Source organism: Trematomus bernacchii, unplaced genomic scaffold (genome assembly GCF_902827165.1).
Source record: "Trematomus bernacchii unplaced genomic scaffold, fTreBer1.1, whole genome shotgun sequence".
NCBI lineage: Eukaryota > Metazoa > Chordata > Actinopteri > Perciformes > Nototheniidae > Trematomus > Trematomus bernacchii.
Genome location: NW_022987767.1, coordinates 706,469 through 731,426, shown reverse-complemented (window position 1 = coordinate 731,426; position 24,958 = coordinate 706,469). Strand labels below are relative to the sequence as shown.

Sequence of the window (24,958 nt, the reverse complement as noted above, 5' to 3'; positions counted from 1 at the left end):
GTAGCACATGTCTTCCGAGTCACTTGCTTCAGAAGCGAGGCAAGAATCCTTCCTGGCATTCGGGAAAACAAAGAGTGGAACAGGCTAGCAAGTGTGCAGGTGTGCGTCATATGAGAGGCCCCGCCTTACATTTTCCGCCACAGATTTGGGGAAATTGGTCCGTGCGCAAAGCATTGTGGGGATTTTAAGACCGCGGAGTCTACTCATGTGCAGCCTCGAAATTTCTCCAAACGAAGTACGCCGGGCTCGGTAGATTTCCAAGTATGCTGGAGATTAGAACAGTCCTTCGGCGGCACTCGATGACGTAGTATGCTTGAAATAGTGGCTCTGGAGCAGCTTTACTCGACATTGAGAAACACCCAATGCCATTATTTACAACTAACTGAGCTCATCGAAAAAAATCAGTTTGGAGTTCACCTCATCCTAACAATGAGGGTTGGTTGAATGTTATTGACAGCGGTTTGGATCATTTATTTTGTTTGTGTGTGAATGGTGTTTTTACTGTATCAGCAGGCTTTGAAGGCGGCTTGTCTCGTCTTCTTGGAAAACAAATGAGCACTTCACAGAGACTGATCTGCCTTATCCGCTTAGCAGTTTCCTCAATCCCCGCATTTATTTATTTACTTACTTATTCGTTTATTTACCCCTGTATGGATTTAGTTTGATTTCTCTCTTCTCAAAGACAGCCCCCTCCTCTTCCTCTCCCTCTCCTCATCCTTGGCCCCGATCAGCAAGATAAGCCTTCAGAGGAGGGGAGATAACATCCATTAAAGTGGTAAAGAGGAATTATGGGGCAGCCCAGATTAATCACTGCTCAGTTTAATCGCATTCAGTGCGGACGGCGGGCTTGGCTGCAGGGCCCAGCTTTTTCCTGTGTCATACCAACACAGAGAAGGAGTGTGTGTGTGTGTGTGTGTGTTTATGTGTGTGTGTGTGTGTGTGTGTGTGTGTGTGTGTGTGTCTGTTTGTGTGTGTGTGTGTGTGTGTGTGTGTGTGTGTTTATGTGAGTGTTTGTGTGTCGAAAAGTGCCATAATGGGGTAGAAAGTATAAAAAGATGAAAGGGAGATTTCAGAGCATCTCATAGCATAGCCCGCCTCATATATCGGAGTATAAACATTACCACTAACCAGCGCTTGATATATAATTATCGCAGTACTTTGATCCAGGTGTAATTGTTTACTCTCGCAGGCAATCGTGTCAAAGTGGAGGAATATGAGATATTACCACAGACACATGAAAACACATTAATTTGTCACTTAAAGCAACTTAAAATGTATTTTTTTCTTATTGAACTCATAGCCAGGGCTTCCCTCGCACTTGCTAAATATTCCTTATATTCAGAGATAATACATACATAGATATGTGGTGCTGATACAAAGCAAAGTATTCAGTATTCAGACACTTTTATTAAAGTCATTTGAATCAGTTCCTCATCAGTTTGTGTGGTTGATATCCTTATAATTGCTTATCTGGATGTCAAATTAAATTAATTTCATATTTATTTGCACAGCCCTTATTCACAGACATAGTCTCAAAGGACATCTTCTACCCAAAGTAAAACAATTAATTAAAACAGATTCATGAAAAGGAATACAGCCCAAAACCATAGATCCTTGAAGTGAACATTTTCTTTTTGTAATTTCTTTTTTTTAAAACAGGAAGTGTCAATAACAGAAACCCAAAACCTAATTAGGGTTAAAAATAGAGCAAACACTTGGAATACAATCAACCACATTTCTGGCATTATTACACAAAGGCGAGGTCAACAAGAGTTGTGCTGTACACAAAATAAGCAAAAACAAATCAGGATATTCATTCAGAATCAGGTCAGATATCACGACATCATCAAATGACACTTTTAATCTCCGAGGAAGTCTTAAGCATAAGGTCTCCAATGTGTTGAGAATTTGATCCTTAATCTGCTCTTTTGTTTGAGAGTTGCATCTAGCACATCAAAATACTAACCACTTAATACCTCGGTACCTCGCTAATTCTTCCGAATCAGTGGAGCAGCGATCGTGTTGGGGTTTTTAAGTACATAAAGCCTTCTGTGAAAACAATGAGTGCAGAGAATGGCTTGATCCTGATGGGAAGACGGTGTCAAATTGTCTGATTCGCTTCAATAAACGCAAAGAAAAGGATGGAAAATGGGGAAAGATTGTTGATGATAATTGTATCAGTTTTCGAAGGAGGTGGAGGAGGTTTAAGGAGGTGGAACAAGGGGGGGGGAAAAGGTGAGGGAGGGAGGGAGGGCATTTTCAGAGAGAGATAACGGTAAAGATTTAAGTTGGAATCAGAGCACGCGAGAAAAAGTCAACCAGAGAGAGATGAAAAGCTGTAGACAAGGGGATGTGAGTGCAGTCAGGAGGAAGTACAAGTCCTCGGAGCATTCTGGGAAGTTTCATGCCTTGTTTTTTTTGTCTGTGCACCTTTCAAAACATGGCATGTACAGTATAAAGAGGATAAGCCAACAGAGATCAAACCTGAGATGTGTGTTTTCTGGTAAAGCAGATTCTCTCGCATGTGAAGCCTGAAAAGAAAATCCCATTTTTTTTTTTACAGCTCGGGATCTGTTGTTTGTAGTTTGGACCGTTAGTCTTATCAGTAATGTTTTAACTCGCCAATGTCACTGCTGGGATCCCAACACTGTAAGCTACATCTTTAGAACAGAGCACTATTGGACATTTGTATTCTGACAAATCGCCAGGTATTTTTACTTTAAAAGGTATTTCAAATCATTTTAAAACCAGAAGTGCACACAACCAAAGAGTCTGTTATAATCGTCTGCATTGTTAGACTGTGGGCATGCACAACTATAGTACTCATTCAAACTAATTCAAAGTTGAACCAAGACGTTCCTGTGCAAAATACTTTACTACGGATTGTTCGAGTAATTTAGTTTTCACTGGGTTTTAAAGACTGTCTGATTCACATACATAGTGTCCCTACTCTGTTGTAAAGCCATCCTTCCAGTGTTACTCCATACATCAAATCAGTACGTTTATGAGAAAAACATTTTCATAAATAAAGGAAACGTTGGGTAAAACTGATGAGAATTATTAAAAAAAGCCATTCACAAAAATAAAGAAACCCTACAATGATTCATATGATGTATTATGATGGTTATTCAGAGCAATTCAATTGGTTAGCATACATATACCAAATAGATAAAGTCAATTTGACTCATGAAACGTGTGTGCAGGTCACAGGAAATGTTATAGTGCAGTAGATCTCACTTTCTGATTCTAACAATCTGGTGTAAAGTGGTTATTCTTCCAGGTGGTGGATCCCCTCCACTCTCCTATCCCCTCCACTCTCCTATCCCCTCCACTCTCCTATCCCCTCCACTCTCCTATCCCCTCCACTCTCCTATCCCCTCCACTCTCCTATCCCCTCCACTCTCCTATCCCCTCCACTCTCCTATCCCCTCCACTCTCCTATCCCCTCCACTCTCCTATCCCCTCCACTCTCCTATCCCCTCCACTCTCCTATCCCCTCCACTCTCCTATCCTCTCCATGCAGATGGAGCGATCTGATGGGTGGTGTTAAATGGGTGAGATGTAGGACAATGTAATTAACGCTAGTCCTTTAGCGGGCCCCGCCTCGCTCCGCTGGGATCGCCCGATATAGCGCTCATTAATTCCTATTTGTGTGTAATGAGAGGGTCATGTTGGATGTAATAAATGGCTCTTTTATTTGGGCGAGAGCTGCGGGGCGGCATCCTTTCCTGCCTAACAGTCTCATAAACACTCTTTAGCCGCTCTCATCAGCCTCCCTAGGTGGGGAGCAAACACACACACACACGCACACTCTGTGTAAATGTGTGGTAAAACAGGTGTGTGTGTGGGAGCACTTGAGTATCTAACGTAATCTGTTTTCTATAAATAAGTAGAAGTAAAGAACATTAGCAGAACATTAGACAGTAACAACACAATACCAGCATTATGTGTTTACAAGTTTTGAAGTTATTTCTTTTTATTTAAAGGACCCCATCAGTGTTTTTGCATGGTGCTACCTATTTCCTAAAGTAGAGTAAGAACAAACCAATACAAAAAACACAAGAAGTGCTTTATTTATTTAATAAATTGTATGTATTTGAATGATTCTTGCAATTGTTGGATTGTATGGTTAAAATGCGTCACTTTGGGTAAAAACTGTAGTGACTGCTATCCATTCTATCCGTACTTAATTTCATATGATTTCAATGTTTTTGAATTTCTTCCCTGCGACCAGTGATGTGTTGTCCCTTTTGTCATTTGAAATAGGTTAATCTGCATTTGGATTTGTCTGGAAATCCATATGAAAACACAGATTGAGTAAAAAATCCTCAGGGTTTTTTTTAAAGTACTCATCAAGAACTTCATCACACAACACCCTAAACAGAATATTAATCAATTAAGAGTTTATTTCATTGATATAATCTGAAATACAAACTATGATAAGCAAATATAAATACCATGAATTAAGTTTGAACTTCTGCCTTATGCTGCCAAGACACAATATCGCAAAGCATTTGTTTCATTACAATATTTAGATGTGATGATGCAATGTATTAATTCCCTATAATTAATTAGATCAATATACACCACAGTGTTAAATCTTTTTCAACATATACTGCTATGTCTGTGACTCATTTGCCAGATTGAAGAAGACAGTTTTTTATAGAGTCTTTGAGTCCATAATCCAGTTGTATGTTCAGCTTCATGGTGTGTGCCATTGTGTATTACTGTACGGACGCGTAGTGTGTAGAGAATGTCTCATGGCAACAAGACCGTCTAATCACAACTCAACTATAGGGAAGCAGCAGATTTATTGTCACTTAAAGTATAGTATTTTGAAAGATTAGAAGTAACACTTTAATTGGTTTTAAATTAAGCAATTAATTGAACTGCCATGATTGACATCCATAATAATATCAATTACAAACAAAACAGATGTGAACAATGTTGGTTTGTCTTAAATCATACAAATCCAAAGTCATCCATAAAACCAAAGATTGTTTATTGCTGATACTACACAGATCTTTTGGCCTTTTAATAAAGTATTTCTAAAGTAGGGAACCTGCTGATCCTAATCTGTTCCATTTTAGACAGTCTTTTTTTTTCGCTATACCTCTTTAGATAATTCACAATTGATGTCAGGGTAGTCACATATAAGAGTCTGTTTAGTTTCGCCCCATGGTTTCCAGCCAGTTGCAGAAATGGAGGAATCACTACATTTCATACTTCTTGTATTCAATCAAAACTTTGTGAGCGACACTATTCAGCCCCGGCACACATATTCCACCTTTAAAAAAAAAAAAAAGACCCAACCTGTATGCTAGCGTGTCTCGATGGATGGAAACCCTTTTTATTGGTTTAGCATTTTTGAAGAGCTGAAGTATGGTGCAGTGTGTGTTACACTGTAACTCCGGGACTCAGAAAAAGGCTGGCTTTGGCCCCAGTCAGCAAAAAGCTTTTTACTGGCAGGAGAGTGAGGTGCTGATCACAATCTGCTATCTAGCTAGCATCTAGACTCAGCTTTCATATAGTGAACGAGAGTAAGAGGGTTTTAACAGAGCAGAAGGTGCTTGAGTGTCACGCTCATCGCAAACATCTCTGTCCAGCTCTGTCTTCATTGTCCTGAATTAGTCAAAGCGCCTCTCAAAGCCTTCGTGTGTGTGTGTGTGTGTGTGTGTGTGTGTGTGTGTGTGTGTGTGTGTGTGTGTGTGTGTGTGTGTGTGTGTGTGTGTGTGTGTGTGTGTGTGTGTGTGTGTGTGTGTGTGTGTGTGTGTGTGTGTGTGTGTGTGTGTGTGTGTGTGTGTGTGTGTGTGTGTGTGTGTGTGTTTTCATTCAGACTATGAACTATGTGGTTTAGCCATTAGTCCAAACTGGCCCACACTCCTTATCATGAGACGGAGACAAAAGCCTTGCGAGCAACAGGCTGGTGAATTTTTATGCGATATTTGTGGGCCCATTGGACTGCAACCCAACAACAGATTTGCCTTTTCTTCTCACCACCAAAAGGGAGCCCCACAAAAGCCTGTGAGTTCTGCTTCATTTGACCCTGTGGAAAGCATATGTCCTTCAATCCCGCTTGTATTCTTCCCAGAAGATGGAGTGCCGTAGGGGCCATAGAAAGCTTCCCTGCCCACTTGAGTGTGTTACAATGCCTTCAAACAAAATCACTTGTCACTAGTCTTCCCTTTTTGGGAGTGTCTCTACCCCCCGCCCCAACCCATTGTCACTTCAAACATGTTACTGTGGTGTTTCAGACACATTTTTCTAATGTTTTACACTCCATATAATCTGCTGTGTGTAGCAAAGCCCATTTTACTGGCTGACATAATTGATGGTGCCGGCGACCTTGTGAGGGTCAAACCGGCAGAAGGGTCTATGTTTCCATCACCACGGAGATTGTGTGAGAACACACACACACACACACACACACACACACACACACACACACACACACACAGAGACACAGACACAGACACAGACACAGACACACACAGACACAGACACACACACAGACATCACACACACAAGTTACTGATCTCTAGAGGCCCTTCTTGGTTAGCTAAAAACATTTTGTTGTATGTCTTTCGAGAAGTTCAATCTTTTTTTATTTTAGTGTTGAAATAACAGACCTGCCATATTATCTATCTTTTTGACGCTAAATATATTTAGTTTTTGGTGACATTGTTGACAATTCAGAAAATCATATACATATTATTGAGGTCGTCAGTGTTGTACTGGGATACATACTATTACTATGTGTATACCATATTTAGTGTACTATATTAAAAAAACACCACTATGACTTCCAGGCTTAAACATTTAATTGAATTACACCTTTTGAGAATTTCAACAAATAAATGTACATTAAAGCCATCCTAAGAGTAGACCTAATAGAACCGTTTTGGAATGCATAAGACTCTAAAGGTGCACCTAATAAATTGGACACTTTTAAAATGTCTTAAACGTTAGCATGGTTTGTTTGGATTAACTGCAAGAAGTGTTGCAAGAAACCTTTTTGAAAGTCACTGCTCTGTAAGTTTCAGCTGTGAGAACTGCTCAAAGTTGTACTGATAATTCAAAAGAAAGTCACACATACAGAGAAATAACTTTCTTGAATAATCTTTTGAGAGAACATTTTTGCAGAGCTCGCTTCCCTCATTGTCTTCACTGTTTCCTCTTTGATAATATCAAAGGTTCTGGAGCTTCAAAGTGTGGAAGACAACCCTGACCAGCAATGTTGACAACCTTCACTTCTTCCTTACACAAACACACACACACACACACACACACACACACACACACACACACACACACACACACACACACACACACACACACACACACACACACACACACACACACACACACACACACACACACACACACACACACACACACACACACACACACACACACACACACACACACACACACACACTGTATGTATTTATCAACCAATCTTACGTAATGGAAACTGAACAAATTTAATTTCAGATATGCCTCAATTTTGAACCATCTGTAATCATGTGACAGCAGACAGACGGCAGGAAAAAAAACACACAGACGTTCAAGCACACACACACTTTTTATGACTTCAAGTGTGATGTCACAGAAAAGTGAATGTGGTCTGGGCTTATTTCTTCACGGGCTAATATAATTTTTCCACCGGCGGAGAGTCCCCCCCCAAGAGCAATGTAACTCGATGGTGGCATGCAGCAAATACACACGGATCCCTTGTCCAAACTGGAACTGGTCCTGGCAGGATCTCAGCTCCCAAGTTGTTTATATCAGTGAGCAGAAGCTATCCATTACCCCGAGCAAGGTGCCTGATGCCTTTTTCCACCAGCGGTCAAAGTGATATTGGTTTCTTGTATTAGAGGAGAGAGGATGGAGTCTGCCAAACTCCCACTCTCAGGGCCTATAAAATCACATGTCTGAGCAGCTGAGCTGAAACTGTGGAAGAAGTCAGAGGAGGGTCTGAAGAGTTGGAGAAAAGGGTTTAACGTTAAAGCTTGACATACATTGGAAGTCAAGTAAGGGAGTAATTACAGTTAAACATAGAAACATCTCTCAAGAGACATTTTAGAAATGGTAATTTAATTGAACAAATCTCATGTTATTGCTATGGTCAGAGAATATGGTTCTTTTCTCCTGAATGTCGCCCACAATCATTCACCTGGGGTGTTTCTGGGGTGTAATATGTCTTAAGCTGATGGCTAAAAAAGCAAGCACAGCATTAAGTCATTGTTTAGCTACTTACTGATGATTATAGGCCTCAATACATTTCATATATTCCCGTATTTTCATTACATGAGGTCTTGAATCTCAAATTGCTATCTGGACGACATTCTTGCCTTTTATAGGGTTGTTACCAAATATTATCAATGGATGACCAAAACAAAGAATACTGCAGAGGGACGTTTATTTTGCCTCCAGATGCTTTGTAGGCCTTCAAAATCATCTTCACATTTGGTACTGAGCATAATCAGTCTCTTCTGGAGATGAAAGGTATTTTGTCCGAAGCATTTCTCACTCTTTGTAGTCAGTCTTGATTAGATTGCCAACTTAATGCAGTGAACGTATTGATAAAGAACCGTTTTGTGGTGATTGCATGCCCTCAGTTAGTCACAAACTGGAGGATTGGGCTAGCGTCATACCTGCATCCATTTAAGCCAATAGCGGCAGGGAGACAGCCGTCGAAGTTGCCAGTTTGACGGGCAGAGGTGCAGTTAGAAGAGGAGGAACCACAGTGGCTAAATAGCACCAGCCGCCAGCCAAAACCTGGGAAATGTTTGGTATTACTGGTGATTTTGTTTACCACCTAGCTTTTTAGATAACCACATATCACTTGGATTGTCTATTCTGGGCTAGGAATCACCCATGTTTTTTCCAAATAGTTAAATAGGGAGGTACATTTAGGGATTTTGAAGTGTTTGTGGCCTGCAGACATAAAAAGATTTCCTATATGAGGGAATGCCAGTGAGTGCTCTGGGTCCGCTGAAAGCCCTGGTCTAAAGTCAGCTTCCACATTTCATGGGGTGTTAACAGTCTCTCAGACACTCTGGTGGGCAGCTAGTAGCTCTGTTTTATGGAGTGTAAACCTTGAGTTCTTCAGCATCTTTTTTTAACCCTCTTACCTTTCAGCCATTACGTGACCCGGGACATTCTATTCTGTGTAATAGTTTTAAGGGATGTACACCATATTGCACTATGTGCTGCAACAAACCGTCTTCCCGTTCTGTTATTCTGTGTAGCATGAGTGACATGTTGTTATGTGATGGAATAGACAGATGCTTGTTGGTGTTAAGATACAGTCCTGGCTCGAGGTGTTAGTGAGCCGCCCCAGGCTGCCCTCCAGCCAGCCTTCGCTTGGAACGCTATCATCACTCCAGTTCCCCACCAACCAAAATATCACCTCAGCCTGGCTACGTGTTTGTTTTCCTACCCTGCTTCTGCACAGGGCCGGAAATGTTTAGTAAAATAGACAGGGTTGAGGTTTTGTGTCTTTGGACCAGGGATGGAGGTACCCAGGTCCTCCTTGTCCTCTCTTTCACCCCGTGATGTGTCCTGGGTCAGGGGGACATCTGTGGTCAGCATCAAGCTGGGAGAGGTGGAGGCTGAGGATAGCTACTGTCATCATGGGGTAAATAGAAGGAAAGAGGGGGCTGATTAGTGTTAACACAGACCCGGAGATAAAGGGTTGTAGTCTGACTGAGGCCGGGCTCGACCAGTAAACAACCAGTGGGGTGTCTGAATGGCCTGGAGATCAGCCTTTGGCTAAACCTGAAGGCCTCTCTCACCACTGGGTCTTCTAAACACGCATCCAAACACACATGCTCAACACACATGCACACACATCTCATGAGAAGGAAGCTTGGTAACACACATTCACTCTACGAGAGGCACACCTATACTCCCAAAAAGAGAACAAATATAAAAAGAGACTTTTAAATACACACCCACAAACGCATACACCGGTGTGTTTAACGTCTTAAATAGAGGATGTTAGCTGACTTCAATGTGTTGGCAGGTGGTGGGGTCAACTTCGGTGACTTCTGTCATCATCATTTGGTTGGGAAAAGCATTTGTCATACACTTAAGTAATGGATAATGTGCAGCGAGGCAGTCATTATTGAAAAAAAGAACGATCCCCTCGATCCTCCATAGCAACGTTCATTATTTTGCTTAACAGCGGTCTGTTATCGAGTATTAACAACCTCTGAAATGTCCAAATTGACCCATCAAAATTGAGTATTCAACTAAGCCGTGTAATAAGCTGTGATATACAACAAGGTGATGGTGTTCAAACACCATGGGCTCATTTGAAAAGTTTGTGAATTATTTAGCTCTTACTAGATTGTTTTTTGATGCAGCACAGTTAGAATAAACTCATCGGACTGAGCTGTCTTTCCTTTCCTGTTACTCATTTTGTTCCTAGGCCAGCTTTGGGAAGAACTAAAGTGATCTCACAAGCAGGTTTCAGATCAACTAGGAATCATTTGCTCATCAGCGCTTTGCTCCAGACACTGAAACGGTGCTGCACGGCCAGCATGGCAATGTGATGTCTACTAGCTGAGATGGTGATACAGTCTGAATGCACTTTCTGCCACTTTCTTTGCCTGACACTCATCCCACGAGGACAGTGTTTGATCCAAAACGAAAGGTACAGTTTCCATAGGGGGTACAGCCAGCCCTGCTTCCTCCTGGTCACCGTAATCTTTGGTGTCTCCTTCGAGTCAGGCGTAATCAGTCACACACCGCCACATGTTTTGACACCTGTCCTGTGTGGTGTGCAGGAAGTAAGCATATTACTGCGCTGCAATCACACTCCCTTCCTTTGGAAACACACACACACAGACAATCAAACCCATCTTCACATGAATTAAGACAGACAGGTGGATAGTCAGGAAGGGATTAAAAACGAGGCAGAGGAGAAGAAATGAAGGTTTCCTTACATTGTGGGGTTTTTTGAAAAGAGGGTTGGATGACTTGGGAGGCGAGTGACTGTTAATGGGAAGAAATGAACGTGCTTTACTGGTGGATGTGACAGGAAGAGACTGTTCTTAACAAGGCGTCAGAGTCAGTCAGAGTTACAGATCCATCACTTCCCAGAGGCTGCGAGAAGGCGGAGGGAGACATTTAAGGATTTTCAGAGAGGGAGAGAGTCTGTGAAGGGTAGAGAAGAAGAGGGAGAAAGAGGGATTTGAGTGTGGCTGACAGCACTGCATTTAATTTGGGCTGCCAGATCCTTTTTCATTTGACTCCCTCTCAACCAGCTTAGAGGCTGCGGAAGACTTGGAGGCGAAGGTTTGCCAGGATGTTTCAGATTAGCACTGATGTGCCACGTCACACTTTAAGCCGGCCTGTAATTCATGTTCAACAGGGGGATACTCACACATTACACTGTGCTGTGCAGGACGTGATTAATTGACTCACACTCTAATGTCGGGTGTAATTTGCCCATCCTCTGATGTGAAACTGACTTTATACTAGACTTACTGTATGTCGCCGTCCCAGGGATGTTATAATGGAGTCTTGGCTCTGAGCTGTGTAATTTTTTAAGTGAGGATAGGATGAGGGAAATGCTTCAGGTAGTCTTTCCACTCAGTTAAATACAGTCTAATACTCAGGTGAAATGTAATGGGGCAGAATTGTTGTCTTACTCTAGGATGAATGCTTGACCAACTCATGTCATTTAAGCTGTCTCTATGAAAAGTTAATTAAATGAAGATAGGGAATGGTGTGTTCTTCCGTGATCAAGGTCACTCTAGCATGTCTATCATGAGTTCTACTTGATGCAGCTATTTTAAACCTCTGCTTTTTCTTTTTCCAGACTATGCTCTTCCTGGGGACTCTGGAGGAAGAGGAGGGCCAGGAAGGAGAGGGAAGGAGGGAGATGGCAGAAGCTCTGCTGTCTGCCCTGACAGACAGACACCAGCAGAGACAGACATGGAGAGACAGGTAACACAATGTACAACCAACTTTGTTTCTTTCTATCGGTCCCTCGAGAAACACATGTTTGACAGATGTGTGGGACGGGTAAAGTAGGACAATCTGAGGTACGAGCGCGGTTTCATATTAAAACTTGTAACCCTATCACACACAAATGGGAGGAATAACATGTTTTGGTGTGGGCTGCCTGGTGAAATAACGTCCAAAAAAGTGAATGACATTCATGTTTTGTTCAGAATATCTCAGAATTGTCCATTTCAATTATATTGGCCCATTTCAATTATATTGGCCCAAACTGCAGTGCAATCGAGTTGTTTGTGAATCCATTTGAACTAATGGTGATTATTAACCCTTTCAGTTAATGACAACATGCTCACAACAAATAAATAACACACCCATGCATTGGGGTCAATGGTCCTCACCCAAGCAAATATTTAGGAAACCCCCAATTTAGGAAAATGAGACACATCCAAAACTTTGACACAAACACACGTTGCTTAAATTGCCAAAAAATCACCTAAGGAGAGGTTGCAGCCAAGCAAAAAGGCTCATTTTACTTGGAAGGACCAGAGCGATTGATCTGTTGAAATATAATGAGTAACACCAAGTTATTTGTGTGCAGGCCTAATTACACAGTGGGGACTCAAAACTCAAAACATGACTCAAAACTCCAAACAAAATAATCATTAATCGACTATTTACTTCTGCTTTGTTTGAGAAGCTAGCAAGAGTATGGTGGCTTTTGAAATGATCCAACCAAAGACGACGCAGCCTAGTGTACCAAACCCTTTTCTAGTTAAGAGTTACTGTATATCAAAAAGTCGTCCGAATTGGCAACAGTCACAGCCCATCCCTTCGGACCTCCTCCAAAAACATTCACCCCAAAACGATCATGATGATGAACGTGATCATAATGAAAAGATAATACAATCATTACTTTCGATAAATCCAACGGCTGTCAAGCTTGTAGCCTGCGGACAAATCCTGTGAGTCGCAATGAGTCCGGGCAGGTAGGGAGGTTGTTTGAAATGTCTTTTTTTGTCAGAGCATTTGATTTATAATATGATGTTGGAATGTACAACAAGTGGAGAAGATTGTCCGCCATTGTTCTAAGTGCATTGACGATATTCCTTTTTGAAGCACCGATGTGGATCCCACAGATACTCTAGTTCTGTAGTTTCTGTTTGTTTGTGGTCCTTGGGCCTGGAAGCTATCACAGCTATCACAACGACACGTGTGTCTTGGATAAGCCCGCTCACTTCCTTCCTTCCAGATAAGGACAGAGAGCTCAAGGATTAGAACACTGGCCATTCATTCAGATAAAGGAGGGCCTTACACACACAGACAGAGACACACACACACACACACACACACACACACACACCCACACACAGTGTTATTTTAGCTGTTCATTCTCTTAGTCAGTCTCTCCCTCAGCACTAGCAAGGACACACACAAACACTGGCATGCATGTATACACTACATCTGCATGCACATGTGTTTCGCTGCTTATTGTCTCTATCAACAGATTTGACCTCAGTGTCACACACACACACAAACACACGCACTTTGGACCAGACATGATCCAGAGCCTAAAAAGAGTGCCAGGGGCATAATCCAAAGACTACAAATTCCTGAAAGCAACATCTCTCCTTCTGGAAGATGTATGTCAACTTCCTGCTGTTTTGCCGCCCTCACCTTTCCGCGGCGCCCCTCTGTTTTGAGTCGTCCCCCTCAGTTGACCCTTAGCTGTGCCCTATCCAGATGAGCCTTGTAAACAGGCTGTTTCCACACACCTTGCTATGCCGTGTCGACGCCCACCGCCTCACAACTCTGATGTAGGGCCTGCTCTGATAGTGCATTCCAGCTACAGGTGCTGAAAGCTAGAAACCATCCCACCCCAAACGTAACATCAGCGCTATCCCCCATCATCCCAAGTTCCCCCACCACCCACAATGCACTGTTACCAACTTTTCAGCCATGTCTAACCCCTCACCCTAAGATCCTGACAACCAGTATCACAGACCAGGACAGGAAATGCTCCGTCCTTGTCGGCGGGGCAGACAGACGTTTACTCTATCAGCAGTGAAAGACTGATTAGATTAGTTTTGGAGGAGGGCAAGAGTCCCACACAATGTGTTTGAACTCCAGCTGCTCCTGATACATCTTCTCCCCTTTAAACACATGAAATGTCTCTCCCTAACCCCCACCGCCCCCACTTACAAAAAAGCCGGGGGTCATCCTGTCAAGTGGCTGTCAACAGATCTCATTTACACAAAACTAAACACATGGCTGTGTGCAATGTTAAGTGGGACGTACTGGTACTGATTAGAGATTCGCAGCTGATGAAGGTTAAGGATGGACTTGCTTGTTCTTTGAGGAAGAAGGAGGTTTGTATTTTTGTATGGAGACTAGAAGACAAAGTTATTGTTTGAAAATTAAAGAGTGAAAAATCAGAGACAGAGTGAGGGAATTTGGTTCAGTCAGATGTATTTGAACCGTCCTTTATTCTCATGAAAGCACTCTCCATAAGATTACTTTTGAAATTAATTTGCTGATTCTTTTTGCGGCTTCTCTTTTTTATTGCGCGTCCTAATTAGGTTTCCACACAATATGCAACAGGCAGGCTTTTATCATAATACTGCCTTTTGTTTCCATGGTTTCTATTCAACACATAATGTTTGCAAAAGGATGGAAAAAGAGAGAAAAGCATGATTGATGACTCTTGCTAGAGGCACATAAACATAAACAACCAGCACTGATTGATTAAGTTTCTGGCTGACTTTTGTTTCTTAAACACCAGTTAAAGCAGCACTCTGCGCGCTGGAACGTGGGCCCCGCTCGCTGCCATTTTCTGCCTCCGGGGCATTTTTAGCACTATCAAGAAGGAAAGGAAGAGAAATTGGACCTGGTGACCAGTGGTTCTTCACGAGTGACTTATAGGCACTCAAAGTGAGTGATGCCTCGACTCGACCCGCTAGCAGAAGCAGTCCATTCATTCACTCTGAGCCAACAAAGTTATGAGAGCTTTTTTATTCTTATGAGCTTTTCTGGTAACTGGGTTTTCCCGATGCACATGGTGAATTCTTTGATAGATGCTGCCCTCCGTGTCCCTTTGGTAAATGCCCCGTGAGTTCCCTGGAAAGAGATGGATTATTATGTGGGTGACTCGGAGAGCAGTTGAGTATGCCACACAGGAGCTTGCAGATTTAAGAGCAAAGCACAACCTCCAGGGAACACGCCTATGATGCTATCTTGGATCAGAATGATTACATTATTTCTACTTTTGAACCCCCTGGATGCAGTGACCTTACGGTGACCTTCCAGTGCCTAGAGGTCACTGCTCTGACCAACATAAAAAAACATAAAAAAAGCTTTGTCACAGCCGGCGAGCAAACACTGAAGGGAACAGCTGCGAGTTTTGTACTGACCATGCAAACTGCTGTAGGCTTTGTAAGGTCATTATATGATAATGAAAATCATTACAGAATTACATGGGGGTTTAGGACATGAGAGCAGCGGGGAGGGGAGGGGAGGGCCACATTGGGTTTGATAAATGGACTGTGAAGGTGCCCATCTGGCCCTCTCTATGGCTTTTTCTTCCTGCTCTTTTATCCACTCTCGTCCTTTACTACCCCTCTTTCATCCCCCTCCTCTGTTCTCCAGCGGGCCAGTGTAAAAGCAAGCGGGCCTGTAGTGAAAGATTAACAGAGTGCAAACCCAACTCACCTCTGTGGAGGAGAAAAGAAGAGGGGAGACAGGCGGAGGTGTTTATGACCCCAAGGCAGGGTTTGTGCATGACTTGGCAAACCCTGCCCATCTCTCAGTGTGGGCCGGTAGGAGAGTAGGCAGCCATTGACCTTTGGCATCGGAAGCAGTTGGACAGTTCAGGATGTGAGAGTTGCTGCACTTCGGAGGCACTAGGTATTTTTTCTTCAATAGGCTTTGGAGGTAATACCTAGCTAGGTTTCAAACAGTCATTTCATTTGTTTCACAGACCCCTCCTCCTCATATTAGAATTGGTAGAGGAAATGGATGTTTGTTAAAGAAACCGCAAATTCTTTAGCAGTGGCAGCTTGGGATACAAAATACATCATATCTATGTATTTATGAGAAATTAGAAATATTAGATTTCTAAGAATATCATTTATTGCATTTTTTCTATTTTTTCTATAATTCAAGTGACTAATTATTAGAGCATCTAGTTCCTTTAATTTCCAAGTATTTTTAAAATGTTTGTTGATTTTGGATTATATTTACGGATGGAAACTAGCTCAAAGCTAAAATCCGGCTCATTTACATTTAAAAGCATTATTTTGTTTAAAATGTTCATTAATGTGCACTGTCCCGGTTCAAATAAACGATTAAATAAATAAAAATAAATATCACATATCATATTTTTATTTTACCCTTTAATTTTTATAATTTAAAAAACATTGCCATTTTTCTAGTCCGTGGAATGTTAAGGCTAATGCTCTTTTTTGAATGCAATTCCATCCCAGTTGCCCTTTGAAATGACCTGAGCCACATGGTACAGGTTAGGGGTGTTACTATAATAGCTGTACACTCAGAATTTGTGGCGTAATACATCTGTTGCCTGTGTTTATTACTTTTCTCCAACTTGTTGGGAGTTAGTGAGGCCTTTATCCCAAGACAAAAGCTACATCAGCTGACATGGCAAGCACATCTAAAGGACCGAGAAGGAGGTCCACGTGTCCACAGCTGCACTCATCACTCAGCTGTCCATCTTGACCCGTGACCTGTAGGGCTGTCCCCCGGCATCCATTGGCTTTATGTTCCCTGCCATTGTCATCCTCTCTTGTCCTCACCTGGACCGGGCGCTGATACACAAAAGGTCCAGTCTGTCATCAAAACCAGGGGTCACCCGGGGCCAGAGAGCCGAGGTTGAAGCCGTGCCCGGCCGGGGATGACCCCACCAGTGATGTCAGCTACCAGTTGCACCCCCCTGTGGAGAGGCATAGAGACGGAGAAAAAGCAGGAGAGAGACCTTCATTGGCTGGCACTTCATTCCAGTAGTGGTGACATTTCTTTTGTGTGGCCCCTGACAGACCCCGCCTCGACTCCTTCAGTGGGGTGGGTCAGGGAGTTAGCAGACAATGGAGGTCCCCCGTCCCAGATGGGAGTTGGAAAGATTGTCAACGTCGTGTCCACAATAAAGACGGACAGACCACAGCCTTGTCTAATGTGGCCAATGACCTCCTCAAAGGCCTAGAAATGGAGACACCATACTGCAGGGATTACTTTCAACCCATATACAACTCACTCTCTGTATACACTCAAGGGTTTGCTGGGCATAGGTTCCCATAGATCTCTAGCAAAGCCATCATTTGTCTAGCTGTCATCACACACGTATATGGGTAGAGAATATAAGCAATCATCCTTTTCTGATCTTTATTTCAGTGTGAGGAATCTGAGTTGCTGTTACATGAAAGGGTTTTGGAAAGAGAGTTTGTGCGGTTCAGTTAAAACAATGTTGCATCAAGCTTCCACTTTTAATTAGCAAGACTGTTGTTTGTGTTTGAGCTGGAATAAAAAAACGAAGTTCTGGTTGGCGTAAGGTCAGTCCGGGCATGTTGTCAAGCAGGCCTGTGTGATGTAAGTTGCTACCTGAGTTGACAGGTTCATCAGATCTCCCAGACCCCACATTTGCCTCTTCATCACCCCTACAACAGTCCTGCTTTGCAAGCAGAAGAGACAAGGGGATCTCAGTCTGTTTACCTTGGCAGGAGTAACCAGACAAAAGTCTTTCTGGCTGCTCCATTGTTTCTCTTTACCTCAGGGGTTTCTGTCGGTGCGCAGACACCTGTGTGCGGTGGGTGGAACTCCCATCCCACAACCATGTTCTCTAACTGTGTTTTTCTTCCTACCACCTACTTTTGCCGTCATCGTCATTGCTGTGTGTTTACTTGGTTCAGGGCACTGTAGGAGAAAACAAATAACTACATGTCATCTGTCTCTTTCATCGACGGCCAGCCTGTAATTAGTGCAAGCGCGGTGGTTAGCCTGAGACGCTGTCGTCTAATTTGTCTGTCTTTATCTAAAACATGTCTGTGTGGTCCCTTAGACCGTATACATGCGTGCAGCGAGATCGCCTGTGGCCTATGTGTTTGTGAGGTGTGTGTTTGAGTGTGCTTGATTGTAAATTATGAATTCTTCTCTCATGCACCCGGCCCTGTTTAGCAATCACTCAGATATGCATGACATGTCCTGACCTCAGCAGAATCTCCCAGCTGCTGTTACCGTAGCAGACGCACTCCCATCCTAGTTAGCTCCCAGGCTGGAAAGTACTTAAGATTATGTCTTATTCTTGCAGGAATGTGCTTTGATGAGATGACTGACGATGCTACCTTGTTACCTTCTACTTACTGTACAAACAAGTTATTCTCGTGTAAATATGCACTTATCTCCATCTCGCATTTTCTCAAACAAGTCAGTAATTGGCTGTTGAGTTACATGCTTTCTCTCGTTTTGTGGTTCGCTGTTGGAATGGCAGACTCGCAACTGGCAGCGATCAGTATCACGCTCTCTCTTTGTTAATTGTCTCTGCTTATCCTTCACTGAGTCACAACTGCATTGAAACGCTCACAGGCTTTAATGGAAACAGTCATTTCATAATTACGCATTTCACAGTAAGAGCTTGGCATTGCCATGTGGCACAGAAAGGGAGAAAGAGAGAGTTAAAACTGTCATTAAAAAAGTCCCACAGACCTTTAAACGCACTTGTTGCAGAGACAGTTGCCCATTAAATGCTGCCTTTTTTTAATATGGAAACAAGATTTGAGTTTGGAAAAGACAATGTGGTGAGCAGAGAGGGGGAGTGTATGGGGTTTGGACCTGTTTTACTAGTTGTCACGAAAACCAGGACATTCTTTCTGGTCAAAACCAACATCCCAGAGAGCTGATAGAGCATGATTGGCTGAGGATGTGTGGCAGGCATGTGAAACGAACGGCAAGAGCGTAGCATTATGGGTCGGCGGAGGGTGTGTTCACCAAGAATACTGTTATTACAGTTTAGCTCATCTAAATCATGTTTGTTTTTGGTTTGATGGAAGAGCTCATTAAAACTTTTGAAATGATACCAATTTGGGATTTTCCACTGAAATAATGTACATGTAAAAAAAAAAGCTTTTTCAGTGTTACGTAAGCTAATACATTAAGCACAATAAGAAGGTCAAGTATTAAATGTAAAAATCTATAGAAATACATTTTTTTGTGTTTGATTTGTAACAGCCACTTTATGATTAATGTCTATATCACAGAATGAACTGAAGAAATGTATGCTTTGTTTAAACACATGTACATTATACATGCATATACACCACATGCCCCATCGTTCCCCCTTTTTCTCCACCTCATCTAACACAACCACACCACCTGGGCACCCCCCTTCTGCCCACACACCTTCACCCCCCTCCGCTCTCTACACACACACACACACATCGTTCTCCCCTCCTCTGTTAATTATAACCTACACCGCTGGAACACTTCATTTCATATCAAGCATATTGTCTCTTCAAGGCTGGCAGGCAGGTCATAAATTATCCTGAAGGTGAGGATGGAAGTTGGAGGAGATAGTTATGAAAATTTCATCTGTCTGCCGTAGCGGCCGCAGCTGCTCCTGTCACCAGCCGTGTGCTGGAGGAATTACACCGGGTCAGCGTTTGTGTGTACGCGTGTGTTCTTCAGTTTGTGCATATGCGTATGAACACATGTGAACAGTTGCAGTGTGCACGTTTATACAGCACACACACATGCAGCTCTTTGTGTATCTGCAAATGTGTCCCCTCTGTGCGTGTCCCTGTGTGTGTCGCTGGGCCAGTGTGTGCAGAGGGTTGGCCAGGTAAGACCCTCCTGTCAGTGTGTGGAACATCTCTGGCGTCCCTGTCACCCCGGGGCCCCCGGCTCTGCCCCGAAGCAGGGAGACTGGGAGGGGGGGACAAGCTCGCAGGGCGGTCCCCAAGCTGTCTCTGTTCATTACCGCTACAGAAATGGGACGTGGCCGGCAGGTGGCCAGACCTTTAGTCCTTACCTACTGTGATCATCTGCTGCTCCACTCTGTGTACGTGTGTCTGTGTGGGTGGGTCTGCAAGTGTGTTTGAGAATGAAAAAGAGTCCCATAACTTATGTATTCGAGCAGGGAAGTGCATATTTTATGTTTGACCTATGAATGTGTGTTGCGTCTTTGACACATTATTGCATAGTAGCAATGTGCCAGTGCAGGCACATCTCGTAATGGCTGTGCTTACATATTTACAAATGTACAGAAGTTCTGCATTTGGAGAAATGGGAGTGCTGCTGTGTGCACTTTTCCTGACAGAGCGCAGAGCATCTTTTCTTTGCAGACAGCCACTCCAAGTGGCAATTAGTAAGAAAAGAAAAACACAGTAACTCCCCCCTCGTCCCCTCCTACGTCAATCTGCAGTTTCCTGCAAAAATTCTATTAGGGCCAAAGTCCATAGCTGTTAATTACAATTCTAACTAGCTTGCCTCCTGACGAATGGATGGCTTCAGCAGCGATGTAGGATAAAAGGGATATCAGCGATTTCACTTCCCTGTACAAAGGCAGCCTCTGAAATGGGTCATCAATCCCATAGTGATAAATGTCTGGTGGAGTAATGACTCTCTTATCGGCGCCGGATTACTGCAGATATTTGTAATTAGTGTAGCCACACAAGTCCCCGACAGATGTTTTTGAGGCGGCACAATATTGAAGCCTTGTTTTACTGCTAAATGGGAACTTTCTGCAAAGAATAGGGATAGTTAGAGCTATTGTACTGCGGCAGACCTAGGTGAATCTGGAGAACTGAGACCCTGTTGTGTCAGTGGGAAAGTGTTCTGCTGCACACACACCTTCAGAACGCACATATCTATGGAATCACATGTACACACACTCACACTTAAGCTCATGACCTGATAACTAAATACACAGCCTGAGGTCCATCCTTCAGCTATTGAGCTCAGTCGTCACATGACTCTCTCCTCCTCCTCCTACTCCTCCACCTCCTCCTCCTATCCCAGCCCCAGAGGTAGCCACTGCTACGCCAGGGGGAGTGAACGATTCACTTTTAACTTCCATTTCTCATGTTTTAGGTCGAGATTCACTAGCCGCCCTGACGTTTTTTTTCTCCTTCCTCCTCTTCCAGTTCTCATGAAATCACAATGTGATGTATTCAGCCTGAGGTGTAGCTCTATTCACAATGCAGTTTGACACTACCAAGCCCTGCTCCCCTCTGCTTTCACAGTGCATCTGTACAGACGGACTGCTGACAAGTCTCTACCACTAACACAATTGTCCTGGCTCTAGTCGACAGCTACTTTGACTAAAGATGTTTAATACACACTTAAAAAAGGGAGGCCTGTGATTCAATTCTGTCCCCCTCCATAAATATCTTGAAATAAAGATATATGTATTCTAGAGAAGCGATGCTTATGAACCCTTTGTGTCTAGATTTGGTTGGGGGATGCCACGATATACACTCACCTACCTACTGTCCGACACACACACACACACACACACACACACACACACACACACACACACACACACACACACACACACACACACACACACACACACACACACACACACACACACACACACACACACAGCCTGCTCGCCACTGACAGACGTGTAAGCAGATGCAGCCAGAACTGGTAATGGCAGGTGATTATAAGTGGCACACGTGCCAAACTAATTAAACCCCTGGGTTGACAGCAGCATTTGGTGGCACTGGCATTCTGGCATGCTGGCATTAGAATAATTGTAGCAGCAGCACATTTCACCTGCGAGACTGCAGCTAACAATGTCATTTATTTTACAGCAGGCTGCACTGGATGTTGCTACAGAGGCCCGAGTTAGCTTGCCTTAGCTTTGACATGAATGGCAACCTCTGGCACAGCTTCTCTCCGTCTGTTTGAGACACATTTGTGTTCAGTTTAAGTTTAAATAGTTAAACATGGCAAAAATGGTTCAAGATATTAATTTTGTTGTGTTGTAAAAACTTTACTTTTTCAAAATATTTAACCGATTCCCCAACATTTGACTTTTTTGATTTGTTGACTTGTGATAGTGATACTAAATCTAAGAATAATAATATTATATTTATTATAATTTAAGGAAAGTATTATACACAATTTTAAAGAAATATCATACAAACAAAAAAGGAAAATTCTTTACCAACAGAATAAACATTACCTACAATAAAATACATGTCCAATAAAAATACAATAGCTTGGGAAAAATAGGTTTTAGAAATAGATAGAAGTTTAAAATCTAAGTTTTTTTCAAGTGAGTTGAAGGAAGACAAACAGTCATCTGGTCTGATATCTTCAGGCAGGTTGACCCACCTCTGCGTGTCCCCTACTTAGGACACATTGCAGCACGCAGGCAGGAAGGAAGGAGACAAGGACAGGAGGACGGGTCCCTCAGTTCGTTCAGTTCTCAGGTCATCACTTCTCCAGCTGGAGGGCTGGAGCTGTGAGCCCACCTCACAGAGGTCAGCGCTGTGCCAGGAGGTCAAAAGCTGCACAAGGAGGCCCACCTGCACACATTCTGTGAATCTCCACACGTACAACTATCTCTCTCTTTCCCACCTAAACACACGCACACCTGGATGGTTGAGTAAGAACTCTGACATACCTTCAGTTCTGTGGGAATTAGCCTGTAACCGACTTGACTGATTCATGTGATTGCCTTGTGCTGCAGGTGTGGCTGGGCCAGGTGCACACTGTGTGCATCACACTGTGTGTGCACTCAAGGCGAATCAGATACAGTGACATGGAAGTGGAAGAGTGAGTCGGTCATTGCATTTTTTGTCAGATAGATTTATGGGCTGTGGCATGGCATATCATACGCTTTCATGTGATCTCCAACCATTCTCTAATATTGCCATGCTGTAAATCAGAGTTGTGGCAAATGTATTCAGATATACGTTTTTCTAGTCTGCTTGCACATAATTGCCTTCTTAGATATCACTTGCTGAAACATCACATACACTTTTCAGGTTTTTATTGCACATGCACAGACTGTGTTCATTCTCGATAGCTACTGTGTTAATCTGGTTGTAGAAGAAGTGAAAAATCAGCTCTTTGAAGGCACAAGTAAGTGGCCGATGGCAGCTGATAGCTGGGGCTTAGTGGATCCTCATTATGTGCTGTAGCAAGCTGATTAAAACATTTGATTTGTTCCCAGTGTGTGTGTGTGAGCGTACAGTCAAGCGTCTGTGTGTGTCCTGTGCGTGCGCGAGAGTGCACGTACATATGCATGTGTGAAAGAGGAGGCCTTCGGGCTGCTGCGGTGTGTTATCTGTTTTTTCAACCTTGTCATACTAATTACAGTCCGTATTTACTTACATTCTCTTTTTGTTTTCTGCCCTCGATAGGCATCTGTGAGTGCCTCTGCCTAGGCTGTTCTCATTAACAAACTGATGATGTGTGATAGGTCTATCTAGTGATGATACAGGGAGCTTTTCCAAAAAAAGAGGTCATGATACAAATGTTGTCAGCTTTTTGCAACCACAAAGAATTATGCTCCTGTTATCAGTGGCGCTGTGATTGTAATTGTGCCAGTGAGTCTTGGTTGGGGGAATTCTCTACATCCGAATTAAAGCCGATTGAAAAAGGCACTACATTAACATAAATCAGAACCCTTATAAAAAGCTTGCTTCTTCCAAACGTGAGGTAGGGGTGATTAACAAGAAGAATAAGACCTACACTTTATTTTGCGTATACAGGTCAGATACATTTTCTATTTCCTCATGTTAAATGGGCTCAAGCCAAACGTTTTCAAACAACTAACTGCATGTTTCTGATGTACAGTATTTGCATTTATTTACACATTATGAGGAGCTCAAGCAGCTAATTTGCAAGTCAGGAACAACTCCAATGGAACACATTTTTTTTTTACCCTTCTGTCTCTTGTTTCTAATGTGTCGCTGACTCCACGACGAGTTTACCAGTGTTGACCTTTGTCAAGTTACCGATCATGTTCGCTGCACGGGTCGCTCACCACATGTCACCCAAGAAAAGACGGATGGATCTGACCACACCCTGGCTTTTTGGAAAGGCTGTTTCTCATTAACCAAATCCCTTCAGTTAACTAAACTGGTTACAGCACAATCAACAACATCATTATGCGAGTCCGTGTGTGTTAGAGAGCCACAGACACACTTACAATAGGATTTGTAAATGGTTAAACTGAACAGGAAGCTGTGTGAGGATGCATGGTGGGGTGAGCAGGGTAAATCACCGACAGCTGAGTTTTATATGGGAGAGGTGGGTGGTAGGGTGTGAATGGTTTTTATAAGAGTGCGAGTGACTGATTCCCAGACACAGAGCACAGTGCATCCTGAATGGGTAAATGGCATTTATTCAGCCGGTTAGTCTGGGAAAACATATGGTGCCATTTGGAGGCCCAGACTGGTGCACGCTGTTCTCCTGTAATTAGACTGGCCCAGCAGAGCAGCTACATAACTGCTTCATGATAACCGCCCTACTGTAGCCTACAGTGCTGCTGCCACACAGCCCTGGCTGCAGCACAGGACCAGCACACCGCATTACACATCCTGTTAACACACTGTACAACACCAGAGAACAGCAGTCACACCACAGCTCTGGCAGCTGTGCACCGAGGGCCAGACTTACCGGGATGTACGTGAAAGCACAAACAAAAATACCCACTGCACCTTTTCATTCTATTTGTGTTTTCTACATGCATTATAGCTTAGTCTGGTTTGCCAGAGCAGCAACTGGGAATGGCACTGGTGTATTCTGGGAAAGAAGGATCACTTAATAAAGTGCAGTTCAGCAGTGGGTTTTCAGAAAATAAATTCTATGTTAGTAAAATTGTAATAAGTATTATGTAAGAATCATTCATAGAGAGGTTGAAGTAGTCGTTAAATACACTTATAAGAAAATGGCAAGAGAAAGTATAACTTATAAAAAACTAGCCGCTGCAATATAAATGTCAAATCAAAGCGTATCCACA

The 24,958-nt window shown here is 43.0% G+C and overlaps 1 protein-coding gene across 1 annotated transcript in view; it reads left to right on the top strand.

The window, feature by feature from the left end:
• fto (FTO alpha-ketoglutarate dependent dioxygenase) overlaps nt 1–24,958 on the top strand; it is a 123,306-nt gene that overhangs the window by 42,802 nt on the left and 55,546 nt on the right. The window contains exon 8 of the mRNA XM_034148436.1: nt 11,834–11,961. Coding sequence (XP_034004327.1) covers nt 11,834–11,961 — 128 coding nt within the window. The remainder of the gene's footprint in view (nt 1–11,833; nt 11,962–24,958) is intronic.